The sequence below is a fragment of the Chiloscyllium punctatum genome, chromosome 10, assembly GCF_047496795.1.
Source record: "Chiloscyllium punctatum isolate Juve2018m chromosome 10, sChiPun1.3, whole genome shotgun sequence".
Lineage (NCBI taxonomy): Eukaryota > Metazoa > Chordata > Chondrichthyes > Orectolobiformes > Hemiscylliidae > Chiloscyllium > Chiloscyllium punctatum.
In genome coordinates this window covers 79,162,362-79,177,455 of record NC_092748.1, presented here as the reverse complement: position 1 = coordinate 79,177,455, position 15,094 = coordinate 79,162,362, and the positions used below count along the sequence as shown (strand labels likewise).

Here is a 15,094-nt window from a genome sequence, read left to right as displayed (position 1 = left end):
TTTCATTTGTAGATGGTTTAACTTTGACACCTAGAAGTGATTATTATGTTCTGCATACAATTATGCAAACTTTAAAAGTAAGAACACTTATTGAAGAGAACCGCAAACCAGACATCTATAAATGCATTAGTTTTCCAGCATTGTTGTATTTTTGCTTTGGAATTTTAAAAGGGATGAAACTGTTGTATTGGAATGACAGAAGGATGAACTATTGTTGTTCATCAAGCAATGCCCACTTTCCACAAGTGAATTAAAAAATGGCAGGACAATGAGGCTATAAAAGCAGCTGTCTCAGAAATTCCATTATAAGGATACATCACAGGACAAGCAGTGTGAGAAGGTTTCTTAACACCAGATTCCACACAGACTCATTGATATACCAGATCTTCATTAATAAATCTAAGCAGAATGTGCCATTTCCATCTTAATCCACGTTGCTTATAATCATTTTCAGTTTCTGGCAACAAACTGTGAAAAATGCAAACCGCAAAGCAGCCATTTCTAATTACATTTATGGGAGTCCATATTGTTCTCGTGTAAAATTGCATAGTTATGAGAGACATGTTACTTAAATAAGAATGTGATTTTTCTTTCTTGAACAACTTCTGCTACCATTAATACTACTTCGTAGTCATGCTTCTAGGAACATTTTGTTGGTAGGAGTAGTAAAAACAGGTCAAAGTACCAAAATGGATTGCATCTGAGTGGGGATTGAATGGAAGAAAGTTACTTGCCAAAATCCATATTTTCCTCCAGTAGAGATAATTGGCTCAAAAATAATAATGTCTTGATGCAGAAGCAATATAGAACCAAAGATGATATCAAACAATGATTTCTCTCCACAGATGCTGCCAAACCTGCTGAGCTTTACCAGCAATTTCTGTTTTTGTTTCTGATTTGCAGCATTCATAGTTCTTCTGGTTTTTACGTAGATATATTTAAGGATTATCTGAAGCAAGAAAAGTGAAGAGGTGAGGTGTTGCTAAGGAATTTCAAAGCTTGGAGCCTCATTAATTAAAGGCAAGATCACAAGAGCCAGAATTAGAGGAGGGCAGATATCTCAAAAGTGAAAATCTGAAAATGATTACAGAGACAGGGAGAAGCAAGGCCTTCAAGGAACTTGACAACAAGGATGAGAATTTTAATATTCAGAAAGCATGAAAGTGTTCAGAAAACATGGAAGTGTTCAGAAATGGTTTACAAGGATGTTGCCAGGGTTGGAGGGTTTGAGCTACGGGGAGAGGCTAAATAGGCAGGGACTATTCTTCGAGAACATCACTGGCTGAGCGGTGACCTTAGAGGTTTATAAAATCATGAGGGGCATGGATAGAGTAAATAGACAAGGTCTTTTCCTCAGGACAGGGGAATCCAAAACTAGAGGGCAGAGGTTTAGGGTGAAGAGGAAAAAATTTAAAAGGATCTAAGAGACAACTTTTTCACACAGAAGGTGATGCGTGTGTGGAGTGAACTGTCGGAGGAAGTGGTGGACGCAAGTATAAACACAATATTTAAAAGGCATCTGGATGGGTCTACAAATAGAAAGGATTTCAAGGGATTTGGGCCAATTGCTGGCAAATTGGATAAGATTGATTAGGATATCTGGATGGCATGGACGAGTTGGACTAAAGGGTCTGCTTACGTGCTGTACATCTATGACTCTGGGTTGTTTACCTGGGAGCTGGTAAGGGTCAGTGACCATTACAGGAGATATCAAACTGGATCTTCTGTTGTTAAGACACAATTAGCAGAGATTTTGAATGTTTTTCAGCGGCAGCAGCAATTCGAAGGGCGGGAGCTTGGACTAGGGGCCTGCCGGGAGCGGTGAGTCACTGATTTGTGCTTTTAAATTCGAAGTCAGAGAGCAGAGGTTTCTGGGAAAGGAGTGACTTCTTATTTCAATTTCCATCCAGCTATATAAGTCAGTGTTTTCTCAACCCGAGACCCTTCCTTTGTAGGGCCTCCCACCCAACCACCTCCTCTAACCTGAAAGACCCAGGACATATCAGGTCTCTTATTTTTTACTTTGTGATTAGGGGACTAGCAGGGATGGCAGTGCAGAGAGAGCAATGTTCCTCCTACATGATGTTTGAGGTGAGGGACGCCATTAGTCTCCCACCCAAGTACATCTGCAGGAAGTGCACCCAACTATCGCTCCTCCAAGACCGTGTTAGGGAACTGGAGTGGGAGCTAGATGAACTTCGGATCATTCGGGAGACAGATGCTGTGATAGATATGAGTAACAGGGAAGTCGTTACTCCTAGGCACAAAGAAAGCTGGGTGACTGTTCGAAGGGGGAAAAACCAGTCAGTGGAGGGATCCCCTGTGGTTGTTCCCCTGGAAAAACATTTATACCATTTCAGATACTGTTGAGGGGGAGGACTTACCAGGGGTATGCAGTGAGGCCCAGGTCTCTGGCACAGAGCCTATCCCTGTTGCACAGAAGGGAAGGAGGGAAAGGAGTAGAATGTTAGTCATTGGGGACTCAAGAGTTAGAGGCTCAGATAGAAGGTTTGTTGGAAATGAATGAAACTCATGGTTGGTGTGTTGCGTCCCAGGTGCCAGGGTCTGTGATGTCTCGGATCGTATCTTTGGGGTCCTGAAGGGAAAGGGTGACCAGCCTCAAGTCGTTGTCCATGTAGGTACCAATGACATAGGTAGAAAGAGAGATAGGGATGTGTGCCAGGATTTCAGGGAGCTAGGATGGAAGCTGAGAGCTAGAACAAACAGAGTTGTTATCTCTGGTTTGTTATCTGTGTCACGTGATAGCGAGGCAAGGAATAGGGAGAGATATCAGCTGAACACGTGGCTGGAAGGATGGTGCAGGAGGGAGGGTTACAGGTTCTTGGATAATTGGGGCTCATTCTGGGGAAGGTAAGGCTTGTACAAACAGGATGGTCTTCACTTGAACCAGAGGGGTATGAATATCCTGGGTGGGAAATTTGGTGGTGCTATTCGGGTGGGTTTAAACTAGCTCAGCAGGGGGCTGGGAACCTGAGGTGTAGTTGCAATGCAAAGAACGATGAGAGTAGGAAGGACAGGGACAGGATTTGAGGGTCACAGGAATGTGCTGACAGTCAGCAAACTAGTTTGAAGTGTGTCTAATTCAATGCTAGAAGTATCTGAAATAAGGTAGGTGATCTTGCAGCATGGATAGGTACCTGGAACTTTGATGTTGTGGCCATTTCAGACGTGGATAGAGCAGGGTGAGGAATGGATATTGCAGGTTCCAGGGTTTAGATCTTTCATTAAGAACAGGCAAGGCAGTAAAAGAGGGGGAGGAATGGCCTTGTTAGTCGAGGATAGTATAATGGTGCCTGGGAGAACTTTTGGTGAGGACTCGTCGACTGAGGGGTAGTGTGGGCTGAGGTTAGAAAGAGGAGAGGAGAGGTCACACTGCTTAGAGTTTTTTGGAATATTGTGTACAGTTCTGGTCCCCATATTTCAGGAAGGATGTGGAAGCATTGGAAAAGGTGCAGAGGAGATTTACCAGGATGTTGCCTGGTCTGGAGGGAAGGTCTTATGAGCAAATGCTGAGAAACTTGTGTCTGTTCTCATTGGAAAGAAGAAGGCTAAGAGGGGATTTGATAGAGACACATAAGATGATCAGAGGATTAGATATGGTAGTCAGTGAAAGTCTTTTTCCTAGAATGATGACGTCAGCTTGTACGAGGGGGCATAGCTACAAATTGAGGGGTGATAGATTTAAGACAAATGTCGGAGGCAGGTTCTTTATGCAGAAAGTGGTAAGGGTGTGGAATGCCCTATGTGCTAATGTAGTCAACTCAGCCACATTAGGGAGATTTAAACAATCCTTAGATAATCACATGGATGATTTTGGGATGGTGTAGGGGGACGAGCTGAGAATAGTTCATAGGTCGGCGCAACATCAAGGGCCGAAGGGCCTGTTCTGCGCTGTATTGTTCTATGTTCTATGACTTCCAGTATGCAGGTGTGTATATGTGAAAGACCAATCAGGAATGTATTGGAATAGTCAATATAAAGAGAACAAAGGCATAAATGAATACTTCAGTAGCACTAGAGATATATAAGGGTGAAGTCAAGGTGCTTTTATGGAAGTGGAAATAAGGTGCCACAGTAATGGCATGATTGTGAGTTTGAAACTCATTTCAGGATCAAATGCATAAGCGATGTTTCAGTTGTGCCAAATTGAATGGACTATCCTCTGCAATGTTTTCTCCCATACCACTGATGACAGGCTCAGGTCTGATCTGTCCTATGATGGGTGGCTATGTTTCCTTTGTTGGGCTAAGAACAATCAGCTGCCTCTTCCTGCCAGTTCGGTGCAACAACCATCTGGTTTGCAATACATTCCTAATGTCTGTCTGGAAATTCTTCTGATTCTATGTAGATAGCAGACCTCATTCAATCTTATCTGAATTACGTAATTTCTCATCATTATTTTAATGGAGGTTTTGACTGACTTCTTTTAAGTAGGTTCATAGCTCTGCAAAGGTAGAGAAATTTCATACAATTTCTTGGAAACAATTCTGCTGAATTTTTTTTATTTTAATCCCTCTGCAAGATGAATGATCAAATGTAATATTTATTGATATTACAAGCTGATCAATTATGTAAGCTTTTCAGATATTGCCTGATATGAAGAAAGCATTTATTGTCAAATCTGTGGTGCGTGAATCCCAACGTTCCATTTCTAAATCATTCAGTTTAATCTTGTGTGTTGTTGATTTGCACTTTTTTTCATGTATAAGACATAGTGAATAGCATTTCTTTTCCTCCTTGACATTTTATTTTGGCAACTTAATTGCCTATCTTTTCTTATTTTAAAAGCTAATATATCAGCAAGTTCACTGTGTGCTTTGATCTTTCAGAGCATCTTTCATTTTTGTCTTTTTGGAGCACATGCAGTGCTGGACTTTATTAGTGTCTCAGAGATCAATCCTCATTCAGTTTTGCCAATTTTGCACTGAATTACTATACAAACTATCAACGTAAGTGAATAATAGGACTTGCTGATGCAAGGTTTCTCTTGCCCCTAACAGCTGTACGAAAGTAAAATTACCTCTGCAAGAAACATACAATGCTTAATATTAAGGGCTCAAAATTCTAAAAGTGCATTTAGAACAGAAGCTGAACTTCTATGTTGCTTCATAATGTTGATTCCAATGTAACTTGCATGGTTAGCTAATTTAAGCAGATGCAGCAATGCGCAGGTCAGAGCATTAAATTTGTAGAGGATGGGGAAAGTGCAAGTTAGAGGTGGGGTGATGGGGGAAGGTGGTAGTTGTTGATTGTGGTGAGGAGGGGGTTATTTAGACAGAAAATTTCTGAAAGGAGGGTGTTGAGAGCTAAGAGAAGGCAGTAAGCAAATGGAATAGAAGGATATAAAACCTGGTTTGAACTGGGTACAGAGATGCACTGAATATGTGATATCTGGCAGTGAATGCCATATTCAAAATCTTAGTGCCTCTTTTAAATACAAAGGTTGACCAATCTCACCAGTATGGTCAAAGCATGCTAATTATTGCCCTGACCGTTGCGAATCTTTCAGCACCTTTCCATTTGTTTTCTTGGCTGCTGGATGTCCATTGCACTTACAGTACATTTAGGATCATCTTGAAGAACTTGCAGCAGAAGATAAGTCAGTGCCATGCTCAATACCAATGCTTGCGAGCAATTCAACATGTTGCTGTAAGTAATGTCACAAATAATGTGACCATAATTTTCAATGCCCACCTCATCAGACAGAGAGGCCTCTGGATCAGTTAAAGCATTTGTAGGAAATGTAGAAACAAGAGTAGGCCACTTACTTTCTCGAGCTGATTCATAATTGATCTCTAACTTTACTCCTGCCTTCTATCATATCCTGTAAAACTCACAAACTCAGTTTCAAATTAAACAATTGAGCTAATATGAATTGTCATCGTGGCAGAAAGTTCCAAATATCTACTACCCTTGTGTATAGAAGTCCTTCATATTCTCACTACTGAATTTTTTAGTCCAATTTTTTAGGCTATACCCTCCACCTTGTACTCCCTGAAGTGACATGAGTGAATACATAAACTCATTTTGAACTTGCAAACTTCATACTGCAGAACAAGTGCAGAATTGTTACTTGGCAGGCAAATACACACAAGCCTCCACAGTCATCACTTGTTAATACTCCTTGGAGCACATAATGAATCACTTGAAAAACCAGGGAAGATTGTGATGTCTATGACTGGCATGGGGCAAGTAGCAAATTTCCCAGCATAAAAATTGGAGTTTGAGTACAATATTCAACTGATAGCAGCTGGAGTCCAACAGAAAGAATTAAAATGTGCACAGAACTAAGATCAAAAGAACCAACTTCCAAAACAGCAAGACAGTTCAATGAAACAGATGCTAGATCAGAAAAACACCTCAATAAGAAACATTAAGCAGTCCTATTATAAATAAAACACAGTTTAAGATTCAACACAGAAAAAGCAACCTAACCCAGCATTCTGAAAACATGCAGCACATTCCAACAAAGATCAGCATAATTAAAACTGGATAAGCAAACCATTCATACACTTCAGAAACTTGCTGCAAATGTTAATCAGTATAAGGTAATATAAATGCTACTTGCTTTGCCTAGGATTATGTTTTCATGTTTTTTTTTAAATTCCACAGGCCTTGTGCCTTTTAAAAGAAACCTTACAGTTGGGAGTACCTTTTGTGTATGGAATATATCAACAATCAATTAAGTAATTGAGAAGTGTCATCACTAATAATGTAGGGACACACAGCCGACGATTTGCACATAGCAAAGATTCACAAACAGTAACAACACAACTAGTTGGATAATATGTTCTAATGATGTTGCCAGATAAATTACTAGATCACTTGTAGAACTATATATTGACAAGTGCCATGAGATGTTTTAGATCCATTGTAGATGGAAGAAAGGGCTATGGTTTAACATCTCTTCAAACAATTATTCCTCTGATAATGCAGCACTCCAAAGTGATTTGGATTGTCAGCCTGCATTATGTGCTGCATTTGGAGTGAGACCTGAACACACTGCCACCTGACACAGAGCTGAGTACAATTCCGCACTGAACAAAGGCTGATGCCAATTGTTAGGGCTAGCTTGAATAATGTATGTGAATACTTTGAGTTTGATTTCTCCTAGGAACTAACTTAATATGTGGCTTAATAATCAAAACTAGGCTTGTATTCAGAAAATCATTAAGATTTTTTTCATTGTCACAAGTTGTTCATTCAGGTAATAGAGCATGGACCTCTGCTCAGGTCCTTTCTGTAAATCCCTGCTGCAATAGACATTTGAACTTAACTATCTGTTTTGTTATCCCTAGGGATATAATACAATTTGAAAAGCTAAGAACCTCAATGGAAAGTGTAATGTACCATTTCTTTTGTCAGATCACAAAGGATTTGGAAATACAGTGTGAAGTGAGCAAGGTTTAATGACCATTAATTTGTCTGACTTGACAGAAAATGGAAAGTGTGTTCCTGCCAGATTAAGCTGATTTCCAGTTTTATGACTATGTTTCATTGTATTGATGTTTCATTTACTGGTGTTGAGATGATTGAGCAAGTAGAGACTGATTTTTGGAAAGGCCAGACTTTTCCTTTGTGAATTGGCAAAGGTTGCTGGAAATACATTAGACTAACAACCTTGAAACAATATCGGAAGCAAACATTCTCCACATGGACAATTTCAACTATTCATTTTGATTTGCCTTGGTCCAATATTCCATCTGTGTGTAATCTGTCAACTTTTCATCCTCCACCTACCCAATCTAAACCTGAAAATCAACAATTTCTATCTCATCAACCAACCTGGGCAGTAGGTTAGACCATTACACTGGACAAGAAGGAAAGAAACTGTTTAAGATTGTTTTGTATGTATGTACATGGAGATGGCACAGGAACTGTAAACTCTAAGATTAATAGAAATGTGCATCACCTCTCTGCTCTTGTTTCTTTCTGATGGAAAATTAGTGTCAGTGAGGATGTGACACAAGATGATTCAGTGAGCCTGAGAGAGTTGGAGAATGGGAATAGTGAAGATATTCTACCTGTCCAGTTTTCTTATCAGTCTCCTCTTAATGTAACAAAGTGCAAGTTATATTGCAACTATGTAACAGCAGTGTTTCTGACTACTCCATCTGCTGGGTAGACATTGTCATGAGAATAGGAATTGCTGCCACTGATGCAGTAGCTGTGATTATCTTCCAAAGTGTTGAGCTGAGAAAATTGGATATGAAAAGCAAAGAACAAAGAGAATAATGAAGAGAGGGTAGATTCAATGGTTCAAGCATGGAAAAGGCTCCATAAGGCACTTTTAGGGAGTGAGGAATATATTAGGCAAATGGAGCTTACAAGGGAAAATACCAATGGGACCTTTGTGGGTTACGTTGGAAGTTGGGAGGTTGGTGGAAGGATAGAGACACCAAAAGGATATGTTGGAGTGACTAAGTGAAGCATGCCAGCAATAGCTAATGGGGTGCATGCCAGTGTGCCATTGTGAAAGGAGAAATTTGGCAAACAATAGCCAGATCTTTTGGTTTCCAGATATTTGGAGAGCAGATGTACCTACTCAAAATACAGGTCAGAGCTTCTCAGAAGTCCTGACACAATTACTATGTGGGAATGATCTGCAAAATTAAAGTATCCAATTGACAATTATCTTGCATCCAGAACTGTTCAAAAAAATCATCAACTCTGTGTTAAGGGTTCGAGACTTGTGCAGGTTCCAAAATACTCACATGGATAGTTACACAGGAACTACTACGCAGACAAAAAATAGTTCTAACATTAGAGTAATTTTACAACTGTGGAGTATCCATGGTTGAGGGGGTTCAATGTTGAGTTGAGGGAGTCAGTTTAATAGTTGTAAAGGATTACAGTCGGCTTAATTGCTCTGATAAGTGTTATGCTAAATATGTCAGAACCACATGACTCTGACTCAGATTTAGTGAATGTTTTGAAGGGTTCCAAGTGTAAGACAATTGCCCATAAGAAGTTTCAACAGTTAAAACCTGGATCTGCATTTCCACACGATCCCGATGCATAACTCCTCCCTGTACGCTGCCGCCTCAATGATCTTCCTATCAGATGACCTGGGCCATAGAGAAGCTCTGGGATGTTTGTGCTTTACGTACTGAAATACAGTAGCTAGTGCTCTCAAAAGGGCATGTTTCTGCATGGATTCCCTGCACTACTCTAAAGAGATTCCTGAACTGAGTTGGATGTGAAGGATCCTCCATCGGATGATCATTCAGAAAATTCAGAAGAAAGTAAGTAGTTACTTTTACATTTGACCAGGATCAGAAATACGGTTTCTGATCTCAATTGTGCGATCTGCACCAGTGAAGCTCTACAAACTGGTTGAGGAATTGAGTGGATGGGGTAGTTTTAATTCTTCTAACCTTGTGATTAAGTGTCACCGACTCACTAATACTTTGTTCACCAGTTCAGGTTCTGGACGCAACATTTTGCCTACAGTCTGCATCATAGCCTTAATTCAGAGGAAAGGAGTGAGTTCTTGTCCTTGACATTCAGCATTCAGCAATAAATGTCACCTGTAAAATGGAGGTTTGTCATGGTTAGAGTCACAGTGGACAAAAAAAAAGATAATTAAGTTATTGAAAGGCAGTCATCACTACCCCAAAATATCACTGCAAGATTTCCTCAAGAATGGGTGCACTACTAAAAATTCTTCAGTTACTTCATCCACATCCTTCCCTTCATGGTAAGGTCTGTGTCAAAATATTTATTGATGATTCCATGGAAAATACCCTTTCCACCTTCTCCAATAATGAAGCAGCACATTACAAATTGCAATATGAATAGCATGATATCTAACTTGGACTGGCCATTAATTGGCATTATTTGTGCTATCTGAGATCCAGGGAATGATCGTCTAAAGCAAGAGAAAGCTCAGCCAACCCCCTTTAACCTTCACTGACATTGAAGGGCTTTTGCCTGAAACGTCAATTTTCCTGCTCCTCGGATGCTGCCTGAACTGCTGTGCTCTTCCAGCACCACTAATCCAGAATCTGGTTTTCAGCATCTGCAGTCATTGTTTTTACCTTATCATTAGCGAGACCTGACTACCAACCTCTTCATATGGAGTGGGATCTAATCAGGACCATCCATGTCGGTTCTTTGGCTTCAAAAGCAGAGCAAATTCACAGAGTGGCCCACCTAATCCATCAAAAATTGTTAACCTTCGAGAATACTCATGTCCGGTATGATGGAATAGCCACTATACACCTCTTTCAGTATAGCCACAACAATGCTTAAGAAGCTCAACATGATCTACACAGAGTGATTCACTTTGTGGCACCCTGCCACCGGGCTTAGTATACAACCTCTCTCTCAGTAGCACACTGTGACTGCAATATATTTATTACAGCAGCTCGATCAGGGAAATCTGTGACACAGGCTTTCCATCCTGTCTGAAAGTGGATTAAAGGTAATACACCAGATGGAACCAATGTCACATAAGGTTAACTATTTTGCATAAGGCCACGATGCAGAGAAAATCACACTCTGCAAGATATATATATTGGAAATAAATGTTTTAATCCAAATTTGCATCCCAATATGCCAACATTTTCATTTACAAGTTTGATCAAGACTTCTTTTCTGCGCAGGACCTCCAACCAACACTATACACCAAATATATTGACCAAAATCTCTTCCTTTGGACCCATGATGAGGAGTCACTGAAACAACTACACAGTGATATCAACAAGTTTCATCCCACCATCAGACTTATCATGGACTACTCTTTACTATCTGTCTCATTCTTGCACACATGCATCTCCATCAAGGATGAGCACTTCAGCACCTCACTCTACTGCAAACCCATGGATAACCTCACAATGCTACATTTCTCTAGCTTCCACCTGAAATATATTAAAACAGCCATCCCTTACAGACAAATCCTCTGCATACACAGGATCTGTTTAGATGAGGAGGAATGTGATGGACACTTGAAAGTGCTCAAGGATGGCTTCATAAGAACAAGGTACGATGCCCAACTCATCAACCGCCACTTCCGACATGTCACAGTGAGAAACTGGAGTTCCCTCCTGAGGAGACAGACACGTGCTGCAACCAACAGGGTACACTTCATTGTCCAGTACTTTCCAGGAGCCGAACAACTATGGCAATGGTCTTCGCAGCCTGCAACACATTATCAATGAGGATGAGCACCTCACCTACACCTTGTCCACGCATCCACTTCTCGCCTTTAAACAGATAATTGTTCACAGCATACTGCCCAGTCTTCAGGACAAAAACACTGTACAACCCTGTCATGGGAACTGCTGCAAGACGTGTCAGAGTGTCGATACGGATACCACCATTACACGTGGAGTCACCACTCACCATGTACGTGGCAGGTATTCATGTGACTCTGCCAACGTTGTCGAACTCATATGTTGCAGGCAAGGATAGCCCTGAGGCATAGTATATTAGCGAGACTGAGCAGATGAGTGGACACTGCACAACAATCATCTGGTAGGAGTCTTCCCTCCCAGTAAGGCAACACTTCAGCGGTCTGGGCCATTTGGCCTTTGGCACTTGGGTGACCATCCTCCAAGGCAGACTTTGTGACAAGCAACAACGCAGAGTGGCTGAGCAGAAACTGATCAGCAAGCTCTGAACCCATGGGAATGGCGTCAACCAGGATCTTGGGTTCATGTCACACTACAAGTGACCACACACACGCACTTGCACTCACACACACACCCTGTACGCGTGCATACGTAAACACACACACACACACACACATACACACCTCCTCCCAGGGATGTACCCCAATAATCTCTCAAACACACTGAACCAAGCCTACATGCACGCACACACTAGCTCTGTCTCTCCTACATGCACACCTATATAAGTTTATGGGGTTAATTTGTTTCTTCAGAATTACATTTTATTTTGCGCAAAAACTGCATGAATCTGTGTAAAGCTCTGTAAATCCCACTTTAAAAATAGAACCAGTCTAAGTCAATGTTGGGACACAGACAGACCTCACACCCCAGTGGATTGGCTAAACTGAGATAGCACCTATTGTTAGAATAGCTATGATTTGGAGATGCCGGTGTTGGACTGAGGTGTACAAAGTTAAAAATCACACAACATCAGGTTATAGTCCAACAGGTTTATTTGAAAGCACTAGCTTTCGGAGCACTGCTCCTTCATCAGGTGGTTGTGACAACCACCTGATGAAGGACCAGCACTCCGAAAGTTAGTGCTTCCAAATAAACCTGTTGGACTATAATCTGGTGTTCTGTGATTTTTAACTTAGAGTAGCTAGACCTTTCTTGAGAATGTTATTTAAAAGAAGTTCTGGGATTTGCAAACCAAAGAACAGAAACCAGTGCATCCCATTCTAAAAAATGAAAGACTTGATCTAAAATTGTTTAATGTATTATCACATCTCCATGACACTAAGTTCTGAGGAAGAAGCAGCATTTCAAAAGCCAGTGCTTCCAAATAGACCTGTTGGACTATTATCTAGAGTTGTGTGATTTTTAAGTTAATCCATTTAAGAGAGAGAACTAATTTCTGTCAAGATGTTCATGGTTATTAGAATCAAATAATGTGCAGGTGATAAAGTGGAATCTCAGAAGAATCCCTGGTAATCACAGGAACTCTAATGAGAGAAATGTATTCTAGAAAAAAACAACAGAAATTGCTGGAGAAACTCAGCAGGTCTGACAGCATCTGTGGAGCAAATACTTGTTCTACAAACCTGGTGGAACAGCACACTGGTCTGCTAAAAGGTTGAGCAACTCAGTGGCAATAGTATGGCAATAAAAAAGCATCTTTATGGTTTGTGTATTTAGTTTTCGATCCAAGTCAGTTTTGTTTTCAATTGAATGTACAGGATGTGAGCATTGCTGCCAATATTTGTTGCTCTTGCTGAACTGAATTTGTAAAACTGTGTCCCTCATTATTTCTATTGACACCAAAAGCTGAGTTCCTTAGCAAATCTTCAATTTCTATAATTTACACTTTAATGCACATTATGAAAGGGAGAAACACTTGTCCACTTTCCTTCTAAAAGAAGCCTCTTTTGTGCTCCCATGCAAGAAAAAAAGAGATATCAAACTCAAGATATTTATTAAAAATAAATATCAGCTCTCATGCTGCAAGATTTCTGTATATTTTTAAGATAAAACCCAATTTTGTTATAAGTAATTTTTCTTTTGATGCCAGCACTGCCTTTAAAAGACAGATACTTTCAGAAGCAATTTAACACTTCATTGAAATGCATTCTTACCCTGTTGCTGATGCCATTGAGAATACCTGACAGAAATAGACAACTTCACGTTATCAGAAGTGTTAGATGAGCCCTAGTGTTTGACAGCTGAGACATTCATTACTCATGAATAATCTCACAGATTTGAAGTTTCTCACCACTGAGAGAAAGTAGGTATTGAAAATAATGAAAGAAAGTAGAATGTTCATACAAACAGTTTGGGCTAGTGATGTAAAAACATTATTATTCAGAAAATGATTCCCATAGGTGTTTAATTTTACTGCTGTGCAGTTTTTTCAGATGTTTAGTGCCTCTTTCTCTGTGGTACAAGTTTTGATATAATCAGATATATTCATGAAGTAAATTCTGTGACTTGCATAACATCAACAACTCAAAAATGAAATGATTCAAATGATGTTTGAGACCAATCTAAAATTGTTATCTTGCAAGAGGCAGGGGATTTTTTTAAAAAAAGATATTAATCCATAAGATACTTCAAGGAGCTGTATTTGTCCAAAATTCAGCTTGAGAGTAATTTCACATTTAAGAACTTGCATTTCTGTGCAAGTTATTTGAATAATGGCAGTTTTACTCCAGTCCCTAGCAAAGATTTAAACCCAACACAAAACTGCTTATCAAATGAATGATTGTCATAAGATTAGATTAATATTTTGAAGATGCATTCCAATTTAAATATATTTTGTATTTTTTTTTGTTTCCTAGGTGATTTTTAAAGCAACAAAATACTCTGTGTCTCCAGATCTCAGATTTGTCCTTCTTGCATATGACGTCAAACAGGTACACCAACAATTATGCAACATTGTTTATTTTTTCAGAAAAATCTTGGGCAAGCGTCTTTTCTGCAGTTGTCACAAATGCATTTTACAATATCAAGATGTATCAGTATACTTGCTGGAATGTTTCCAGATGCAATCTAATTTGATTATTTTGGCTGTTGTCAGAGAGAAAAAAAAACGGTTTGAATGTTACTGTGTGTTGGATATTTTCTCCTGTGCAAACAAATTTTGTCCCCTGCTGCTACAGTAAATAGAATACTTGTTCCAGTTCCAAAGCCACTTGTTCCTTTTTTTCCCTCTGTAAATAGTAAGAGATGAAAAAACAAATATGGTTTAAAGAGAGAAAATAGAAATTATCTAACATACCCATTTTATACTTGAGTGTAAATATGAGTGCTTATGTAAATGATGGATTTGAAAGTTCTGTCTGTCTAATGATGTTGTTTCGACATTTTTTTGGTCTTGCAGTTATTTGCCTTTTGCTGCAAAGTGCCAACTGTGAGGTGATAACGAAAGAGTAAACTTTTGGTTGTAGGAATTCCTGGATTTAACTGCAGTGAAGAAAATTGTTCAGATCAAAACTTGTGCATCATTGGCAAAATAATCTATATTCCTATGTGTTTAAATACTAGCAAATTGCAGAAGTCTCAAGTAGTGGAATTTATGTGTGATTCTGCTAATATCTCGCTATGTTCTCTATGGAAGATTATCAAAAATTCTGAAGAAAAGAGTTGACCAATGAAAATTATATTCTAAAGAACATTATCTTTTTAGCAAGGGATAAGTGTGCATTGCAGGGCAAGAGTTATAGCTGGGGGCAGGGAAATTATAATGCGGTGAGGCACGACTTAGGATGCGTGCCTTGGAAAAGTAGGCTTCAAGGCAAGGGCGCAGTCGGTATGTGGAGCTTGTTCAAGGAGCAACTATTGAGTGTCCTTGCTAAGTATGTACCTGTCAGGCAGGGAGGAAAGGGTCGTGTGAGGGAGCCGTGGTTTAATAAGGAATTGGAATCCCTTGTTAAAGGGAAGAGGGCTGCCTATGTAAAGAC

General features: G+C 39.8%; 1 protein-coding gene across 4 annotated transcripts in view; it reads left to right on the top strand.

Annotated features, from left to right (window-relative positions):
- Positions 1-15,094, top strand: part of LOC140482332 (inactive dipeptidyl peptidase 10-like) — a 1,704,473-nt gene that overhangs the window by 1,185,432 nt on the left and 503,947 nt on the right. For all 4 annotated transcript variants that reach the window (XM_072579621.1, XM_072579623.1, XM_072579624.1 and 1 more), the window contains exon 5: positions 13,973-14,047. In XM_072579621.1, coding sequence (XP_072435722.1) covers positions 13,973-14,047 — 75 coding nt within the window. The remainder of the gene's footprint in view (positions 1-13,972; positions 14,048-15,094) is intronic.